The 21,586-nt window shown below is 42.1% G+C and overlaps 1 protein-coding gene across 1 annotated transcript; it reads right to left on the bottom strand.

Annotated features, from left to right (window-relative positions):
• Positions 1 to 976: 976 nt before the first annotated feature.
• On the bottom strand, positions 977 to 21,279 carry crip2 (cysteine-rich protein 2). The gene is made up of 8 exons (XM_080042313.1): positions 21,139 to 21,279; positions 9,272 to 9,366; positions 5,062 to 5,119; positions 4,694 to 4,825; positions 3,479 to 3,547; positions 3,281 to 3,375; positions 2,652 to 2,709; positions 977 to 2,366 (listed from the first exon to the last, which is right to left on the bottom strand). Exons 1-8 carry the CDS (start codon positions 21,179 to 21,181, stop codon positions 2,299 to 2,301), a joined length of 618 nt encoding a protein of 205 aa, XP_079898439.1. The 5' UTR covers positions 21,182 to 21,279; the 3' UTR covers positions 977 to 2,298.
• Between the last annotated feature and the right edge of the window lie 307 nt (positions 21,280 to 21,586).

Genomic DNA, 21,586 nt, shown 5'->3' with positions numbered 1-21,586 from the left:
TGTACGAACCGTCCGTCTTAACGACTCAGAGAATGCTTGGGAGAAGGTGATGTGGTCAAATTAGAACTAAATCAAGTTCTTTAGTATCATAGTGACTCGCCATGCTTGGAGGAAGAGGAATTCTGACTATGACCCCAAAAACACCATCCCCACAGTCAAGCATGGAGGTTGAAGCATTATGCTTTGGGGGTGTTTCTCTGCTAAGGGGACAGGTGGACTTCACTGCATCAGGGAACTATGGATGGGGCCATGTACCATGACATTTTGGGTGACATCCTCTTTCTCTCAGCCAGGTCCATAAAAATGGGTTGTGGATGGGTCTTCCAGCACGCCTATGACCCTAAAAATACAGCAAAGGCAACAAAGGAGTGGCTCAAGAAGCACATTAAGGTCATGGAGTGGCCTAGCCAGTCTCCGGACCTTAATCCAATAGATCTGTGGAGGGAACTGAAGCTCAAGCGACAGCCTTGAAACCTTAAAGATTAGGAGAGGATCTGCAAAGAGGAGTGGTCCAAATATCCTCCTGAGATGTGTGCAAACCTGGTCATCAACTACAAGACACGTCTGACCTCTGTACTTGCCAACAAGGGTTTCTCCACCAAGTACTAAGCAATGTTTTGATAGGGGATCAAATACTTATTTCACTCAATGAAATGCAAAATAATTTCTATCTTTATGTGATTTTCTTTTTGATATTCTGTCTATCACTGTTAAAATAAACCTAGTATTAAAATTATAGACCGTTCATTTCATTGTAAGTGGGCAAACTTACAAAATCAGTGAGGGATCAAATACTTATTTCCTCCACCGTATACCAAAGTAGTGAATACAGTATCCATGACATATGAAAAGAGGTATAACGTTTTCAGCCAAAAAAACACAATCTCACACAACAGGTAGTGTTTCTTTATTGCATATCACAAACTGAAAATAGTTAAAAATTCTGGCCAAAACAATAATCGTAACAACACAGATGTAGAGTTTCTAAAATATTTATTGAGGGGATTAAAAAGACGAATGCAGCAAGGCTGAAGTGCAGCTTTCAGCCGCTACAAACAGTGAGCCCCGCAGCGTCTACCAAGCCCTACCATGTACAACAGGTAACAGACAAATGCAGTAACAGTCAGATAATAATAATACTAAGATGCACATTCTTACAGAATGACTTGTCTGCAGTGTTTTTCTACAAGCTAAATCTACTGCTCCTGCTAAAACATAATACTTCAAATAGCGCGACATCTCTCGAAAAAATTACAGCAGGGTTATTTTTGTTGAAAACATAATCATAGTGATTTGTACAGCTTACATTGCCTTGTTTTTTTTTGTTTTACCTCCATCATAATCAGTCCCATAAAGGCTAAGTAGTCCTTTGTCAAACATGATTAAAAAAGGCCTTGAATTAGAGAAATAAATACAGTCCATGTTTCTCCCCTGGCCATCACTTAACAAAACTCGCTTGAAAAGTAGTAATGTGTACAACAACTGGGGGGGCCGAGGTGTTAGTGTCATTTATTAGCAAGTCATATCTTATTATCCAGATTTCTAAATAAAACAGGTCACGAACATGTGCTCAAGAGTCAAATAAACTCAATGCAGCCTCAAGGATGTGTTCATGTAACAGTCACCTGAGAGATCCACTTCCCCACCTTTTTACAATATGTTAGGACCTTTCTTTGTTTAGTTTTTGTTTTAGTTTTTTTTAAACACACTTTTTTTCACATGAGGAATGTTGTCCGGCAGCCAAACTATAAATATGGCATTTGTAAAAAAGTACAGATTTATTGGCATTGGGCTCGTGAGCACCACCTGTGAGAGCAGCAAGAGAAATCCCCTCTCTGGCTTGTCAACACGCCGCACAATGCACCTTTGTATTTCCTCCACACTTGAGAATCAAATATCCTCGATCACGCAGTTTCCATCGGGGGGGTACAACATTGAAATATAAGACCTTCATATTTTCTATTCTGTGGTGAAATTTAATGTGTTCACATACATTTATTATAAAAATGTGTAAACGTGGGAGATGCGTCATAACTTTCTTCCCTGGAGCAAAATCATATAAAATACATGTCTGGGCGATTTTTAAATCATTCCGTCACGGTGCTAAATAAGCTAGAAGCAGGTCAGATTTAAGGAGGAGGAGGAGGATCTGGATGCTTTTTCTCAGGTATGAACGCACAGGTGGGGGAAAGAGAGAGCATGAAAAAAAAATGGCTACAGATAATACTGCGGTTGATAGTCAGTGTTGTGTAGAGAAGAGGGGGTTTTGAGGGGCTGAGAGGGGTGGGGACAATGGGTTCAAGGCTGGGTCACTGCACTGGGCTCCTTCTCATAGACGTAGCTGCCCACGCCACCAGTGTTCACGCCTGGTAAAAAAAAACACACACAAAATGGGACAGTAGCAGGGAGTCAGCAGGTTAATAACAAGAGAGGGCAGAAGGAGCAGTTTTTAATAGCAGGAGAGGGTTTTGCAAGACATTTCCTGTGCTGTTGTTGCTGGCTGCTGTTAGAAACGTTGTGATGATGAAATGACTCTTTAGCTACACTAAAATGTGCACAGAGCATAGATCAAGACTTTAGAAATGACATTCTGTTTTTAAAAGTGTTTTGCTGATAATTTTGGTGGGTGGACAGCACCCCCTAGCGGTTACCTTTGGGCCCGAAAAGAACTGCATAGCATGGCTTGTGGCAGTAGGGCTGGCCGAGATGCTGCAATAAGGAAAACAAACAAACAAACAAACAAACAGACGTTAAAACACATTAAAAAGGTATGAATTATTTTATCAAGCAAAACTTCTGAATATACAGTTGATGATTGAGATTTTTGACCCTTGAAATGACATGAAAAAGGTCTTCATTCCCCTCCACTTATGTTCTTCTGTTTCTTATTTATATACTCAATATAAACTCCTTTAGTTTTTTTTTCAAATTATTCTTTCCCCCTTTTTTTATTCCTTCTGTTACCATTTCCTGGTATTGGTAAATTCACATGATTTTAATAAGATGGACTTGTATACATACAGTTTTTAACTATTATATGTGATAGATTCAGCGTTATGGCAAAAAACAGTTAAACACTGAACACATTTCTGTCACAGACCTTCTGTATTTTGTCTTTTAATTTTTTTTAGCAGAGTAGAGATCACAAATTCACCTACTTTCAAAGTGCATGGAAAAAGCAAAAAACTACAGCAAGAGCCCTAGTATAAAGAACTTTTAACGGTAGGTGGAGTCAGCGATTCTGGAAAAAGGCTTGTAGGAAAGACAACCAATCACTCACCTCTGCGTGGCTGCCAGGAGTCAGAGTCTTGCTGCAGCGCTCACAGCGCAGGCAGGGTCGATGCCAGTCTTTGCCCAGTGATGTCACCTTCTCAGCTATTATGACAAACACACCCCTGTGTTAGACACCTTGGCAACCATTTTGCAGGTTCACACCTATCACCCTCACCTTGTTTGATAGAAGTGTTGCATTACTCACCAAAATAAACCTTCTTGTTGCACCGAGGACACAGGTTGGCCTCTCCGGAGAAAGTGGTGATGCTGCCAGCTGCAGACAACACACACACAGAGAAGGGTAAGAACATGAGTCAATGAAAGTTCTCAAAGGATATCACAACATGTTGGTTTGGGAGCAATGTGGAGTGAAATAAATGGACGCCACACACAATATTATAACTGGAAAGGCAAAACGACAAGGGAAACGGTTCAGTTCTTTCCATTTAGGTGTGAAATCCAGTGTACTAAGAATAGCAGTATAAAAATAAAAACGAGCCAAGTACTAAACTTTTATATGTTTCCACAGGGAATTTTGTCTGAAGAGGCAAATTGTGTGCCAATTTAAATATTCTGGATGCCAAGTTAAAACATTCACTCCCTCTTACGGGAGCCAATCATAAAAGCAGATGGACGTACATGTAGTGTCATTCAGGGAACTGCAGGTGGCGCCAAGAGGCAAAGACACTGGTTTGTTTTTTTACTCTGACACAAAAGCAACCAATGCATAACACACATTCAAGGCTATGTTAAATCTGACCACGCAGAAACTCAAAAGGAATACCATTTAACAAACTAGTGTTATAAATAAAAGATGGGTAACAGAATAAAGTCACTGAGTTGAGTTCCACACATCATTACCACATCACAGACTGCTGTTGTGATACAATATTACACATTGTACAAATAGCATAAAATATGAAACAAAAAAAGTTTTCCCACTGTGTTAAAAACTATCAAAATATTCTGAAGATCTCACATCAGGTAGTAAGCTGTTCATTATGTCAGCACACACACATTTATATGATTATGATTAAGATCAAGATAGGTGACATAATCCTTAATAATTTGCTAAAACATCCAAGCAGTTGGAAAAGGGCCACTAAATGAAAAACCACAGCAGAGATAAATTGCTGAAAAACGCCTGTTTGTTCCTGCTGACAGGGATTTCCTAGAACACACACCCTATCTCACACGTCTGGGAAAAATCCTGCTCAGGTCCCAGAAGACTTTGTGTATCGCTGTTGTTATCAGTTGAGTCAGCAGCAGGAGCTTTCCTTTCTGTCTGACAGCTTCTTGAAAACGCCAACAACTTAACGGACAAAACGCCAGCATTTCAAGTAGCCAGCAGTTGTTTGCAGTCAACGCTTGCTGATAGATCCACACTAGGCAGAATACAAACATGCTCACGTTTCTTTACCTTTGGACGCTGGTTTGGGTGCAAACACTCGTTTCTCCTCGGCTTTGGGAGCTGAATCCACGCTGGTGTTGGACGCATTGTTGTTGACTGGAGTCTCGTACACATAAGAGCCGGCGCCACCAATGTTCACACCTGAAAAAGGTTCAAAATAAAATCAATTATTCCTTTATTTGTCATTCGCTTTTATTGATTGATTTATTATTTCATTTAATAATTTAGAAAATGTATATTATTTCAACATTATTTTTATGTATGTAACAAATCCAGTTAGGATACATAAACAGGTTGTAATATACTGCATAATGTGTTTAACAGTGTGACTTTGAAGTTGTTTTTTTGTTGAATTAAAAAAAGGACCTGCACTTCACCTTTTGGCCCAAAGAGGGCAGCATAGCACGGTTTGTGGCAGTAGGGCCTTCCATCGTGCTGTGGGAGAAGACATAAAAGCACCATGACATACAGATCAAACAAACCGACTCAAAAAGGCATTTGAGGATTTTAACAAGACCTGGTGACGCACTGGAAAAAGGAAGCAGTGACGTGTGATACTAAGTCGGATTTTTCACACAGTTTCTCTAGCGTCATGTTTTGGTTTTTGGATATTTTTTTCCTCATGGATAGAATAGGAGATCGTGTCCATAAACGGAGACAAGCCTCTTACTTTTTCCATCTTAACACATTATAATGACACCAGATCTATCCTAGAAAACAGGCCTGCAAAACACTTCAGTGCAAGGTAACTTTCCAGTTCAAGGGCAGAGGAGCCAGCCTGAGACACACATGGCACATGGTTGGTGATGCATGCTGGGAATGTGTCGTTCAATGCAGCAGCATGTGATCAACTAGGGGGGTGGCCACTGGTCCAGAGCCCAATGCCCATAGAAGAGAATAACCAAGCGAATTCCATGGGCAAGACGCCAGACCCCGGGTGGTACAGGGTGAAAAAAATAAGAAAAAAAGTGACATACTACCCATAATCCCTTCTGCTTTTGGCCACAAAAAAAGGGATTGTTCGCTGCACCTTTAATAATGCATCACCCCGTGACGGGATCGGCTACTGTTAAAGCAGCCACGCACACACACCCTTACACACTTCCTGTTTGACATTTATGAGATCCATGAAGGTCCATAGACGCCGATGCCAAGCCATGACTGAGCGCTGATGACTTTCTCAGGACAGGGACACATTCACACACACAGGGCTTCATTGTCAAGTCGCCTGAGCCGTCTGTTATATAGTCTAGCTTTACAGTATCGCTGTACATCGGGCTGTGAGGCAAAGAGACCCTAAAAATGGATTATCCAACTCTGCACAGCCCACTCTCTTCCCAGGAGTTAACTTCCCACATCCTGATACACAAGTCTGTCTTTTCCATCTATTCATATCCTCTATATGGTCTATTTCTTCTTGGATTGTGTCATTTGAGGCCTTAAGAAGTTAAAGTATCAGGTATTTCACAAGAAATCAAAAACTAGAAAGAAAGTTGACAAAACACAATACTTTTGATCATTGGTGTTGCATTGTGGGTAATGTAGGAGATGCCAGGCTTTGATGAGCGGAGATGCAGAAGAAAGGACAGCCAAATTGTCGCACTTAAATGTATTGATTTTTTTTTTAGGTTTCAAACATCATGGGACCTTTGGGATTGACTGGAGAATACGCTGACTCCAAGGATATAACGTCATAACATCCGGATTTGATTCACGACACAGAAGAAGCAATGCAATCTTTTGACACAAACTATGCTAAGTATGGTTGCTGCTAAAGGTTAATACAACCATCATCTTTAAGGGGAAGCTGCCTCAGGAAGCTACTGCCTTTGTCCTTTTGCCCAACAGGCAAGAGGCCATGGTGGGTTTCATCCTTCACCCGAACACCCCCCCCCCCCCCCCCCCTCTCCTTTAAAAAGGAAGACAGAAGTCAGTGTTGCTCTGAGAGGGTCAGAACCGTTCACATACCAAGCATCAACACACAGCCCAACTTACAAGCTTTCATTCTTATTTTTATATGTAATGTCTCTTTGCCTCACTCTGTTTCCATGACGATGATTGAGTATCGAGTTGGTTTTTTTGCCTACTAAAGAAGGCCCCATGACGCAGCTCTGCAGCCCGGGGCGGAATTTGGATGCTGTCCCGTAGAGAGACAGAGAGAGAGAGAGAGAGAGAGAGAGAGAGAGAGAGAGAGAGAGAGAGAGAGAGAGAGAGAGAGAGAGAGAGAGAGAGAGAGAGAGAGAGAGAGAGAGAGAGAGAGAGAGAGAGAGAGAGAGAGAGAGAGAGAGAGAGAGAGAGAGAGAGAGAGAGAGAGAGAGAGAGAGAATGGAAGTGGAGAGAGAGAGAGAGGATGGCGGGCTTCAGAGAGATACTGTGTGACTACATTACTGTAATCATTCAGAGATTAAACAGCAGAGTAGCAGCATCCTTTGAGGTCTGCAGGGACATTTGCTTTTGTGTACAAAGGCGCTGAGATCACATCCTTTTAGTGTTGAAAAAAAAGGAGCGGGAGATACAGAAAGGTGAGAGTGAGTGTGTGTGTGTGTGTGTGTGTGTGTGTGTGTGTGTGTGTGTGTGTGTGTGTGTGTGTGTGTGTGTGTGTGTGTGTGTGTGATATTCACCCACGTACAGAGAGAGAGTGAGAGGGTGAGAATTAAATCGTTGGCTGGGTCATGATAGGAAAAGGGAAAGGGGGCAGGAAGGTGGAAATCTGTGTTGAGACGTGGCGTGCTACTGCAGTGCGATTATATAACAGACAGAGGAAAAAAAAAAGAAAAGGCAACTCATCCCGTGACACTGAGGGGGTTAAAATTCCCATGAGGACATCTCATATTGACAGATGCAACCAGATGCACAACAAGGCAGGAAAAAGGGGCATGCAGCAATTTCCTGTTTGAAATGCACAAGTTCTGTACAGTGAAATGAAAGGGAAAGCCACTGGATAAGACCCCTTTTCAATTCATTCTAAAAGGCCCGGTCACACTAACTAAATTATATCTGCGAAGTTCAGAAAAGTTTATCTCTATTGGCTGGCCGATAGCAACACTGTCTAAATTGTGCTGACTTTTGAAGCGAGCAAAGAGTTGTTGAGTCTACAATAGGATACCTTTGCTATCTTTGCTTATTAGCTGCATTTCACCATTACATTTTATTAAATTTTCCTCAGCCGGAATAAAAAAAAAATCTCAAAATGAGGAATGGTTCGGCACACAAAGTTTGAAATAACTGTAAACTTGTTGTCCTGTTTGCTACATTACTCGTTAATTCAAAAGATTTTTTCTCCTTTATTGAATTATCCTGTGAGCAAACATGAGGGAAATATAAAAAGCAGCTATTGTGACCGACTCACGCCGTTTTCCCCAGATGGCTATCGTGTTAACGCGCCAGCTGCAGAGCTAGCACCGAGTGTAGTCCCTGCATCAGCAAGTGGAACCAAAGAGATTTTCAATTATACTCTTCTTGTATTTCCTATACTATAATCTGTCATAGTTTTGTTTTAAGTGTTTAAACTATTTGAAACAGTTAAACACTTTTCATAGAGGATCCACTGTGGGGACAAATCTGTCAATAAATCAATACGAGACCAGGCAGCACTGGATTCCCCCTAGTTGGATTTCACAACAGCAGTCAATGAACTGTAAAGAATGTTGTGGTGTATTTTGGCCTTTGACCCCGCGACGAAAAGCTAACATTGCTTACCTAAAATAGAAACTTGCATTAGCAGAGAAAAGGCCCATTAATCTAATTTAGAGGGGCATGACATAAAGGCCATTTGGTGGACATTTTGAGTCAGAGCGCTCCACAGTCCACACAGCATCACTAAGTGCATATAACGATGGCATGAATGGGCTCAGAGGGGAAGTGGAGTCCTGCTGCAGGCGATGTTAGTGACCTGCTCCATGCACACAGCTACAAAGGCAACCACGAGTCCACCATATCACTGCCCCAGTTTCAGAGGTAAAACGCAGTGCTTTGAGGGTTTTTCAGTTAGAATTTCAAAATTAATTTACATTAGTTAAACAGAAGCTAAGCCTGCACATTGAATTTCGTTGGTTTACAAGCCAATTTAAGACGCCACTTTTGGAATATATATTTTTTTAACATTTTCTTAAATAAAAAAGACTTAATAAAAATTGTTGTTCGCTTACAGTGATTGAAGAAGAATTGAGATCATTTAACAAAGGCAACATATTTCAGTTAGCAGAAAATATATTTAAATTATGTAGAATGGCTCCTATGATGAATGAATGTACAATAAGCACTTTCAGTCTTTAATAGTCTATCCAAGCCTATGTTGACCATTTCTATAGACTCTTGGGTTGTTTATTAAACAGAAATGAATCATACCTTACAAACTAATCATACGTTTTACATGAAATCTCTTAATCTGAAAAGTAATGAAAAGTAACCAGTAGCTGAAGCTTTGAAATGAATGACTAGTAGTATGAGGGCATGAATTGAAGCATCTCAAAACAGTACTCCAGTAGTTTTCCTTTGTTTACTCTCCTTCATTGTTAGTTGCTGCACTGCAGAAAACAGACATTTCTTAGTACTCGATACTTAGGTCACTGGTGGCATGTTACTGACCTCAGCGTGGCCTCCGGCGTTCAGGAGCTTGTTGCAGCGGTCACACTTGAGACACATCTTGTGCCAGTCCTTACCCAGTGATGCCACCTTCTCAGCTGCACATGAAAGACAAAAGACAAGAGACAGAAGGATGAGCTATGGTGGTGTTGGTGAGTACAAGCATTCATATAAAGCAGCATTTATACACATTACTACAAATGACAGCCTTCATTTTCTCCATTGACTGTGTGTGGGCTTTTGTACGTGGTATAATGTGCCGTTCAATCCCTCATGGCAGAACAGAGTGACGTCACACCCTTTGCCTCACTCTACACAATAACCATTAGCTTGTTGTATTGTAACTCTAGGGCTGCTGTTGCCCAGGGGGAATTCCTGTCACCGTGCCAAACAACCGAGTGATTGTTTTCTGGAGTGGGGATTGGGATTGGGAGGGGAGGGGTACTGGGAATGCCTGTGTACCACACACAGGATGCAGTGATGATGTCATTATGGGACAGACATACAGTGGCGTTGAGTCCCAGTCCAGCTGGAGCAGCAGGGGGTGCCCACATCTGACCCTAATCCTTTGCGTCTACCCTTTCAAAACACACACACACACACACACACACACACACACACACACACCCTTCCCCCCAGTTTACTGTACCCATCCTGCTGCAGACAGCCCTTCAACCCCATTTCCGTCCCCTTATTTTCCACTATTCTCCTAGACCGACCGCCCACTCCAGACAAGCAAAGTGTCCCCTAATTATACCCATTCCAATAATAAACCTCTCGCTGTGTCCAGACAATGGGCCCTAAGGAGTCGTGCAGGCAGCGCAGGAAACACCTTTTCTTATCAAGGCGAGGGCACAAATAGCCGGATGCTGGGGTCTGTTTCCTACATAGCCTCGGTCAAAGACGCAAGCAAACAAATGCACACACATTGTACGAATGCACGCAAACATACCGACGATTACTTCCTCCTCCTACGCTTCCTCTCACTAGCTGATTTTCCCAAATGTACCATGACCTGTATAGATTAATGTCAAATTCCTTTGTCAGAGTCATGTCAGGAAGCAATAAAACATAAGAGATTTCTATGAACGCCATACAAAAAAACACAAGGGGAAAAAACTAACTGAACAAGGCCGTCACAGAAAGCACATTTTGTATTGTTTTTTTATTTATTTATTCTGGGGGTAACAATATAAGAGAGTATGATCATTAAAGTTCAGGAGATACATTCTAAAAACAATAAAAACCTTATTAAGTTGTTGTATATTAACTTAAATGAAAATGAAGTAGAGAAGTATACACCTTTGATTCTGAATAGTTACATATGGAATACCTCCATGCACCCTCCCCCCATCCAGCAATTGGTTTATGTTGTGCATTGAGTGTGTTTGCTTCTGTATATCTTCGACTAAATGAATATCGTTCTTTTGACGATGATTGTGAGTGACAAATTACATTATGGTTAATTGTGAATTACAACACTGAGGCAAATTGCAGACAACAAGGCCCTGGAGAACAGCTGGGGATGAGGGGCAGGGGGGCAGGGGGCAGGGGGCAGGAGGGCAGATGGAAACCTCCCACCATCGTTTGGGGGAGTAGAGGAATGCTGACTTAAAACACAACTGTCGGAAATGTTAAATCACTCTTAGAAGAGATACTGTTAGGAGTTAAAAAGGGATGCAATCAATCACTCTTTAAAAATCAATAATATGCTCGTAAATCAAAAAGGAAGACCAAGAAATCCTCCAGATGGGACCACTATAGAGTTAAAAGGAAACATGTGAGTTATTGGGTGTGGCTGTTTTTGTTTGTCTAACCTGCTGTTTGGCAGAACTGGTGTGTCACTGCTTACATGTAAGCAACTGACACTTTTGCTATTTACAGTGTGCACACACAGTCCAACTGTCAACTTTAACCAACATTTCAACTGCTCTCATCCAGGCATGAGAAGGAAGGGAAATTTCATGTTTCAATTATCCTGGCTAAAACAATTGCGATTCTCAATATTATACCGTTAATCATCAAAATATTCTTTAAAATCTTTTTTTCAATAGAGAAATAGTTGTATTGCTTCAGAGATAAGACGCATGGTCTTTTAACTTGGAGAACAAACCTTTGAACACCTTCAAACACTGTCTAATGTCAGTGTAAATGGAACCAGCAGGGCCTTAACCCTTCTGCCCTTGAGTTTGAGTGTGTGATTTATTTCCTTCTATATCTGAGGAGACTCATGTACCTCCTGACATCTCTAGTGTTAAAAAAAGATCCTTCCAGTGTGTGTGTGTGTGTGTGTGTGTGTGTGTGGTCATGCCAACGATTGACTCGTAAATGCAGACAAAAAGTCCACGTATGAATGGAATGGGACGTCGTCAGTGCCTTTGCCAGTCTGTCCTCATTCCTCTGTAAGTCAGTCTGTGTGTAGTGACAAAGTCCAACATTTAACGACTCACTGTTTTAAAGGGCAGTTGTTGTTATAAGCCTGTCTGTGTGCATTATGTGTTGTGGGTGTTAAAGAGTAGGGGGATAGTTGGAAGGGGGGGGGTCTGCCTCTAGCCCAGATGTTTATAACCCCCTACCCCAAGCCAGTTTCTATCCGCATAATCCTTCATGTTGCCGCTAACAACACAACACTGTCATATAACCAGTAAATATGAATTTTTTGGACATTTAACATGCAAAACAAACAAACAAAGGAAAAATGAATTGAATAATTAAAATGACTACAGTAATGTACCGATTTGTCACCAGAAATAGCCTAACGTGTGGGCACAAATTGAGTGGTTGACATGCCACCGAGTCTCCCTGAACTAGCTCATCAAGACAATTACCTGCGGGTGAATGCACCCACTTGTGTAAACAAACAGGTTTGGTGTTCACAGGGAAGTGTCTCAGGATGTTAACATTGACAAAGCCAACACCGATGAGGATGTGCTAAATCCTTTCAGCCAGTCTGTCTGCTCTCACGACACCATGCAATTTCCCCTCACTCTGAGGCGCACAACAAAAAGGATCTCCCTGTAATTATATGTAAACAGTGGGTGAGCGCTGAAAAAATAAATAAAATAAGAAGCTGTTGGGAGTTGTAGAACATCTCACCTGACATTTGTATATTTTATTGCTATAAAACCCACTCAGAGATATGTATTGAATTAAGCAATTCCAGCAATTCAGGGTTTTTCCACCTCATCTGACCACAAGAAAATCACCTTTAAATAACATTACAAATATATTATATTACAGAACATTACCTTCAGTATGAAAGAGGACGCTTGTTTCACCAAATAGCAAATGCCAGATATATTTAATTTGAGTGGCGCTGCAAACTAAATTAATCAGGTGACAAGACATGGCAGAATATTTGTGGCAGGCTATTGGACTCAAAATACAATACAACTCTGCTTTAAGTTTCTTCTTTTATGTTTTTGTTGTGTCTGTGTCCATAAAGAAAGTGAAAAACTAAATGTTTGATTCATAAGAGACGATGCCACTGCTTGAATAGTACTGCAGCTCCAGGCTGGTGAGAGGTCGTCCCCCAAAACCATATGATAGCTGCATCAATGCTAAGCCTCTTAACTTAATTTGTAAATTCCTGGGTCTAAGCTCTTCGGTCTGCCGTTTTCTCCTCCGATTGCATTGTCAATATGGTTTAAATCACCGAGACGGCCCTGCTGCTGACTCCTCTTCCTACTGTTTTAGCCACAGTGTTTACCAGCTCTTGCTTTCACTGATGTAGCTGGATATTAAATCAAGGGAAAAGGTCCAAATAGAACATGCTTTAAAACAAACTGTTTGTGTGATTTGAAGAGATCTGTGTGTGCACGTCAGTCAACTTGAGCCACAAAAACTGATGCTGGAGAGTTTGCAATAGTATAAGATTTAAAGAAACAATTTTTATGTAGTGCCGAAACTGTTAAGACACAACATCAGCTGTTAGCAGCACAGCTAAGTGGATTTGGAGACGGGAAATGACCAAACAGGCTCAACAAGTGCAAAAGGAAAATTGACTTGAGTTGACGCCCAATGGAAATGGGAATACAGTGTGAGCATCTAAACATTGTTCTTTGCGTCTTTCAAAATGCCTCACTGAATTTATAAAGCATTGAGACTTTATAGAGCTTTTAAAGGTTAGCATTTTAAAATCAAAATAAAGCATTTCATTGGTTCAAACATATTGGCATACTTGAGCATCTGTAAAAAGACCATCCCTAATGAAAAAGCACAGCTCTCCGTCAATTGGTCGTATTTAAGTTGGAAATGTTGAGCCTTTACTACCGTTCTATTGGCATATTATCCCTATCAGCAGACCATGAGACTAAGAATTAGGAGCCAATACAAAAGCATTAGAAAAAGAGATGGTCATAAAGAGACATCTAAGTGGACTTAACTTTATTACTGTGAAATTGGAGTCATGAGACAAACTAATGTAAAAAGGTAACAACAGGAAATTCAACATCAAAAAGATTCAGCATCGATATCGCATGACTCGCCTTGCAAAGGGTTTGATCCAACTCAGGGCAGGTTGCCAGTCCATTCATTTTGTTTGTTCTGTAATGTGATTACCTTCAACTGCAGATCAAACGAAGAGTGATACTTCTGTAAATAAGCCCTGTGTACAAGGCCTGCAGCCCAATGGTACACACACACACACACACACACACACACACACACACACACACACACACACACACACCGGAAGCAACATTTAGTAACAGGGCTTTTAACAAATAGGTTTGCAGTGGGGAAAACATTAACAGCCCATTTTTCCAAATCACTTAATTATGGTAGGCTTAATTGTCTGTAGGGACAGCCAGGGCAGCTGCGCCCCAAACACCAGAGCAGACAATGGACTGAGATTTGTCCTCCTCCTCCTCCTCCTCCTCCTTTGTTCCTTAAGTGTTTTACTTGAAGCCTAAAAATGTACCAACAAACAAACAAGCAATAGTAGCAAGAGCAGGACAACATTTATACAGCTGAACTCCCAGCATGCATCACAGCAGGAATGTCCGCCAGGGTATTGGAAGGAGAGGGATGGGGATGGAAATCTCATATGAGTGCCCTCTTATCACTTAACAATTCGATCAAGGGAGAATTGGTCAAACTGTAAAGGCGTTACGGTTTAGACAAGTGTACATGGATGTACACACTTGAATGGATGATACACACTAATCATAAATCCATAATGCTATATGAAAATGTACAGTTTATGTACAGATGAAACGTTGATGTGAACTTCCGCTCTTGAACAAGTGTCTTTGTAATGTTCATGATGTAACCAATGTTATTGTAAATATATATTAAATCAAGCATGGCTGGACTGTGTTCTGTTTGCACCCTCTGGTAACATGGACCCATCTGTTCAGCTCTGCCTACAATAAAAAACACACACACACACACACACACACACACACACACACATATACACACACTCCATCCTTTTTCTTATTCCCTTCATCCATCAGTGACAGCTGAGTACATGCTGGGTTACGCAGCAGTGTGTGTGATGACTGCACGTCCTAATAAACACCGTACACCTGACTGAAGCACCGGGACCCAGAAGGCAGGCTACACATTCAGCTCATTTCTCAGGAGAAATGCAAGAAAGGAAAAAACAAGCAGCGTGCGTTTCCTTCTCTGCATCCTCTCACTGGTCTGTTCTCTAGAGTACAAACACCCTGAAGGGACTTCTGACCTTTTACTTAACTCCTTAAGACAATGGCCATTCAGTCGGTCACACAGGGCCATTCAACCTCGCCGAGGGCGGTGCGACTGTGAAGACAGGGCTTTTTTTCAGCATGGTCGACTGCCTGCCTGTAACAGTGTCTTTTAGGGAGTGTGGGGACAAATCCTTAATGAATAACTTGAATTATTACGCTAGATATGGTGATTAAAAGGATTCATCTTAATGATTTGGTGATCATTTCCTGCAGGCAAAGCTTTTGTCTAGAATCAAGTCTAAGAAATGGTATGTTTATAGGCAATATGCCAATATCGTAAGGCATAAACAATGAACAATGAACATCGTTTCCCTAAGGTTTTAAGAGTTCATCGTCTGCTAGTTGTGAGGGAGCTGAAAGTGAGATGACCCGGGCATTTAGATTTGATTTGTTCACGGTTGATTTGTGCATGGGGCTCCCTGTGGTGCTCACTGTGCAGGGTGGGGACTGATGCTAAAGAGCTGGTGGAAAACACACATTTAGATCCGTCTCCGCCCGTGGCTGATGCAACCGTGTGGCAAAACTTAGCTCTGGAGGTCGTCTGTCGCCTTATAGCCAAGGCGAGGCGAGGTTTCCTCCCCGGGCCTTGTCCCTTTCTCCCCCCTACTCCCTCCCCCCCCCCTCCCTACTCCCTCCTCTCCCTCCCTCCCCCCCCTCCCTCAGTGGATAAAAAGAGGCTGACCTCGTGAATCCAGCCGGCTGACGTATATGGGCTGCAGTTAACTTGCATCCTGTCTGCGCTGGTCAGAGGGAGCCGCAGGCAAAAGCGCACTGCTCCACAGTCCCATTCTCCCTGAACCACCAATTCTCCCACAATGCACCTCATCTCTAACCGGCTAGCACTCCGTGTCCCTGGCGAAAGACACATCAAACAGATCTACTCTGCATGACCAGCTTACAGAGCAGTCTTCAAACGAGGAGGCGGGACTTTTATCAATAGAGTGGCACCTTCAGATGTAGCCAATGGTAACAGGATAATCAGCCGTAGGCATCATATGACAGAGGCATCAATTGTACAATTGCTTTGATTGAAATCATCTGAGTCTTGTAAAGTGGGGTAGTATAATTGTCTGTGTCTAGACAAGGCTCAGTTAGAATAGGTTGTTTGTCACATTGTTTTTAATTAAGAAGAACGAAAGAGGACACGGTCTGACCACTGGACTGTAATACAGAACTTGATATCACTTGATAGCGAATACTGTGTACATGCAGATTTGTAATCTGTTTTGCTGAATATACCGACTACAATTTGAAACTTCTCGAACATGGAAAGCGAGCGTTGGACAGTTTCTTTTGCTTAATATCGTTTGGGAATATAACTGTCTGTCCACTAGTTGACCATTTTATTCGTTTCCTTTTTTTCATTACTTGTTTTCAGAATAAATACATTTTCAAATCGGTTTCAAAATGTGTTGTCAGTTTGTTCGGCTCACTGCATAGCTCGTGCACCTGTACATGATGCACAATGAGGGAATACTGTATAGAGAAACAAAATAGAATGCGGAGACAGTGACTGTTTACTGTTCGAAAAGATGGATAAATAGGATTTAACATACAATGTAACATATTGAACATCATTTGGCTCTAACTTCAGACAATCAACTTTTCTTCTTCTGTTCCTTCGCTGTTACGCAACAGCTCATTTTTTCTCCTTCAAGGCAGAATGGTTCCACCTGTGTCCGTGACTGTCAGCACCAAGCTTAATGTCACATCCATTAGGGGGATCAGATTTGTGCCTCCGAAAAGGCAGAGAGAAAGGACCCTCATTGACCGTCTGTCTGGCGCGCACACAGTAGCTGGTTATGCAATGGCAACAACCGAGCAGGAGGCAACGACTCAAGAAATGATCTTACATAACTGACGAGGTACATTCACACAGGCCCAGCCGGGCAGCCAAGTGGAAAATAGGGTACTCTCTTGACAGAGAGGAGAGAGAGAGAGAGAGAGAGAGAGAGAGAGAGAGAGAGAGAGAGAGAGAGAGAGAGAGAGAGAGAGAGAGAATGGAAAAAACGGGTATTGTGCCTTTGTGTGGATGTTTGGGGATAAATTAAAAAAAAGGAGGTGTGTGGGAACTGTAGCGCCAGCCTGAGAGGAACGAGGTATTCTGCTTGACTGGGAAGGACAAACGTGCAGCGGAGACAGAAAGAGCTTTGTGTGAATAGAGATGTCGCTTCTCATTATAATGCATGAGGCACTTTGAGAGTCTCCGTTGCAATAAAAGGCGAGAGAGTGCACCTCACCCCGTTTCCCCTCCCCAGTCCCCGCTAGAGGAATCCAGCGCCTGAAGAGAGAACGAGTGATTGAAGCGGAGGAGAAGGGAGCTGGAGGGAGAGGAATTGGTGAACCAAAAAGAGAAAGAGAGAAAGAGAAACTCACAGCAGAGCCCCATTAGTTCCTATTCAAGTTCTTGTTTATTCACTTAGCAGCATAAAGAGGGAGCTGAATTTGGGACGGTCGGTCTGGGAACTGGGTGAATTACGGAGACATACTGTGTTGTTGTGTTGTGCACAGACTCTATCACACGCTTAAACAGGGCCATTTCCACTGGGGCCCGATTACAGCCAACAGCCCCTGGTGTATTCTAAGCATCTCTGTACCACATGAACTCACAGATGCGAGGCCACAATCATGTGGACGCTGGGAATTTGACCCTACAATTAGAAAAGTAAGATGTTCAAATTCCTTCAACACCAGCAACAAGCGACGGCTTCCTGCACGTTGAGGTTGTAAATAAATGTCAGAAGAACGGGGATAAAATTGAACCGTCACCACCATAAAACAGCTGTCTATTAAAGTAACAAATGGAAAACAATAATAAAAAAAAAAAACCTTCCCCTCCCGAAACCAAAAGAATTTCAATCCCAGACTGTGGCTCACCGCCGCCATGTGAAATGACGTTTTTTTTTCAGAAATGAAAGAGGAGGAGAGTGTTAAAAAATACCCTTTTTCTCCTGCTGAATCCAATATTGGGCAACACCAGCTGGAAAGGCCAGGTGGGTAACAGCAGGGGTGGTGTGGGCCAATCACTGTTCTATATAGCAAACCGCTAACCACCACTACCACCATGAAAAGGCAAAGAAAAAAAACTGGGAGCAGAATGAGACGGGAAATAGACAATTTTCTCCATCAATAACACATGTCCTGGTGTAGATCAGAAGCAGGAGATTGTTTTACCTCCCTCCTCCACCACTCCACATCCTCTATCATAGGACTTTTAAACTGTTCTCCAGACCTGGAAATTGACCCCGACACAGATTTCTAGACACGGATGGAAGGATGTGGAGCAGCTACTGAAATCCACCACTGACATAATTTCCGCATGCTTCAGGCAGGGGAGGGACATGCCAAACTCCCCCCCCCCCCCCACCGCCAGACCTCTCCCATGTCTGCCTTGTCATAGGTTTCTTAAGCTAGCTTTCTATGTAAATATAAAACTAATCTTTTGAAAGTTCGAAGAAAAAGTGGTTGGAGCAGATAAACTACCCTAGTTTGGTCTGAAGATGTAGCCTGGAAATCCATACCCTGATATCTTGAACGATAGAGGGTCTGGCCACGATCAATAGTAATTTCCAACTCAAGGGGCGGCTCCTACTCGTGCATTTCAAATGCCACTGCACGCAGTTGGATAGCACTACAACCAATCAGAGCGATGCACAAGGTGACGTAAGCCCCGTTCGTTTAGCAAACAGCTGTTAAATTAAACGTTTGCCGTGGTCGGTCGGCAAAACAGAACATTCCACATACTTGCTAATGAAATATTTGAGTGCCGTCTTCCAAATCGTAAAGGGTCGAGGCCAAAGCAGTCTCAAACTCACACAACATATCCGCAGCCATCTTTGATGTTTACTATCACGGCTTCGACGTCGCATGCACGTCACTGTCGTCATCCGGTTACGTCCTCCCCAGAGTACCATACAAGGGGCTCTGGCGCGCCCATATTAGATAGAACCAATTGGAACGTGAGCCCAGATTTCTGGTCTTTTTGAAAAAGCTTCAACGGAGAGTTTCCAGACCAACAGGCGCAGCAAATTTAATTTGCCAGCGCCTAGTGGCAGGTCTGGGAATGCCAGGCTACTGAAGATGGGCTTATTGCCTGGCAACGCACCGTAACCTGTTAAAAAGGGAAATAAGTTAATTTTACAGTTAATTCTCAAAATTTGACATTTCCATGACCCTTTTTTGATGAGACGTCACCCTGCTTTTATGCACATTTTGATGGAAACCCATTCATAGCCTCGCCTTGCAGTGAATGAAACTTTCATTTTTTCATCAACACCTCTCCTCACTGTCTCCATCCTCCCTGCTCTGTGGTGTCCAGCTAATTCCTCCCATGATGCTTTACTTTCTCTAGTCATCATCCTTACACAGACGAGTCAGCTCTGGGCGTCTTGCATCAATACGACACGCCCCAGCCAAAAATAACTCCAACAGGATGTATCTCAGTAGATTACATAAAGAAAACAACATTAACCACAGAAGAGCCATGACTCACTCGTTGCAGCGAATTATGGTTATGACATGAATGAATACTCAGAAATCCATAAAAATCAACATTGTGAGGAAAAAATAAATCTAATTTGCGATGATGTTATTCCATGACACTAACTCTAGGGACCGGTAGCATGAGCAGTGGCAGCTGTGAGGTTCACTGCCACTCCTGTTACGTAAGAGGACTTCCATCCATCCACTCACATAATTGGTTTTGACCCCGTGACAGTTCTGATGTGTGCTGCGAAGTGCAAAAAAGATCAGCAGCACCAATGAAGAACATATTCTTTTGTTCCCAGCGTGCAAAGGCAACAACATAAACACAGGATTACTCAAGCTTCATCGGGACAGTGGCATGTTCCCAAAATAAAAAAAAACAGACAGAGGGTGCATATTAAGAGCAATCTTTAGATTTGAAGCAGCACTGCCATATTTTGATTACCGCCATGTCCTGAGCCGCCTTAATCCTCTGCCTATGTACTTTTCCTTCACTGTGAACATCTGTTATAGTAAATATATAGGATGTCACCATCACTAAATTCTTCCTTGCAGAGGCTAAGTGTGACTCAAGTGGGTGTTTTGTTTCCCCATCCTTGTTTTTAGGAGAATGCAAAAGATGCGTGTTTACAGGTTTGCATCCCACGGACGCAGCATGGTGTTGCCGTGCTCCTCCGCGAGTGGGCAATCTGGGCATATGGCATTTCTGAACTCTATTGGCAAGGGCATCCATCCATCAGCAAAGCCCCTATCAAAGCCAACTGCCACGCTTGGATGATTACCAAACACAACAAATTAAAAATGGTACAGAATGTTGTCAAAACAAGATGAATCATTTATCCAGTTTTGACTAGAAAGGGCAGACACAGGGCATGTTTTGTCTCACGGATGTTAAAAAGCATTTCATATGTTACAAAAAAAAAAAAAAAAAGTAAAAATTCAGTGAAATATTTGCACCCAGGGCTTTTGTTTACATTGACCCGATTTGCCTGACTCCAGCTTTTGGGTTTCCCAAAGTTTGCCTCTGTAAATCATTGCCAGGCAAACTCTTTCTTTCCCTTGAAAAATGTCTAATCTAAGGAACACTGTGAACTTCACCTATGTGAGAAATTCCTTTGGGGAATGTAGGAACGGTGTACATTGGACATCTCCCACCACTGAACTAAAAGCCTACAGCAATATTGAGCTTTCTGGATCCAATGTAAGGCTATATTGTCAAACACACTACACTAATAGGTTACTTAAATATAATATTAGGCCTACTGAAAATGTATGATATTATTCAAAAAAACTGAAATTGGCAAACGTGCATGTAGGCCTATGTTGTAGCTTACATTCAAAACAACGATGGAAAAGTAGTTAGCCTATGTTCTGTTCATATAAAATTTGACAAAACATTGGTAGCCTACATTTTGGTTGTTTGAAAACAATATTTGTATTAAAATGAATGGGCACTAACTGCTTTGTATTCGAAAATATACACTATTCATACATTTGTATTTAAAGAACTATATCATGACAAAAACTGTCAGAACAAGTTGTCCCGAAATGAAATATCGATCCGTTGACAGGATTATCTTTTTGTTGACGCGCGTCACTCTCATCTTGACCCAAAAAAAAATTAAGTAAATTTTTAAAAAAGTGGAATCAAATAAAGCAGCAATGACTTACCGAAATACACCGTCTTCTCACACTTAGGGCACTTTGAAGACATAGTTGCGAAGCTGTGGGGTCGAGTGAAAGTGATGTGTTATTTGTTTCTCTTCGAAGCAGCGTGAGCGTCCACTTTCCCTCTTCTCTACACAGCAAGTGTCTCGCGCTCCGTTCAGAAGCAGCGAGCATCTATTCAGTCAACGGCTGCTCATTTGCATAACCCCGCCCCCTCTACTGCCGCCACGATGCCCGTCCTGGTGCCTCCTTCACTTGTCCTGGGAAATATGAGTGTCCTTACTTTAAGGTACTGTCACAAACCTTTGAAAGACTGTACTTTTTAAATCAGTGCCTATTCACTTTTCATCTAGCCTCCTTGAGCATGTTTTTGTAAAAGTTTACCTCAAACAGCTAGAAGACAACAGCTAGGCCTACCCACTAGTCTAGGCTACTTGAGGGAATGCAATTA

Source organism: Ammodytes marinus, assembly GCF_949987685.1.
Source record: "Ammodytes marinus genome assembly, chromosome: 15".
Taxonomy (NCBI): Eukaryota; Metazoa; Chordata; class Actinopteri; order Uranoscopiformes; family Ammodytidae; genus Ammodytes; species Ammodytes marinus.
This window is presented reverse-complemented; position numbering and strand designations above follow the sequence as displayed.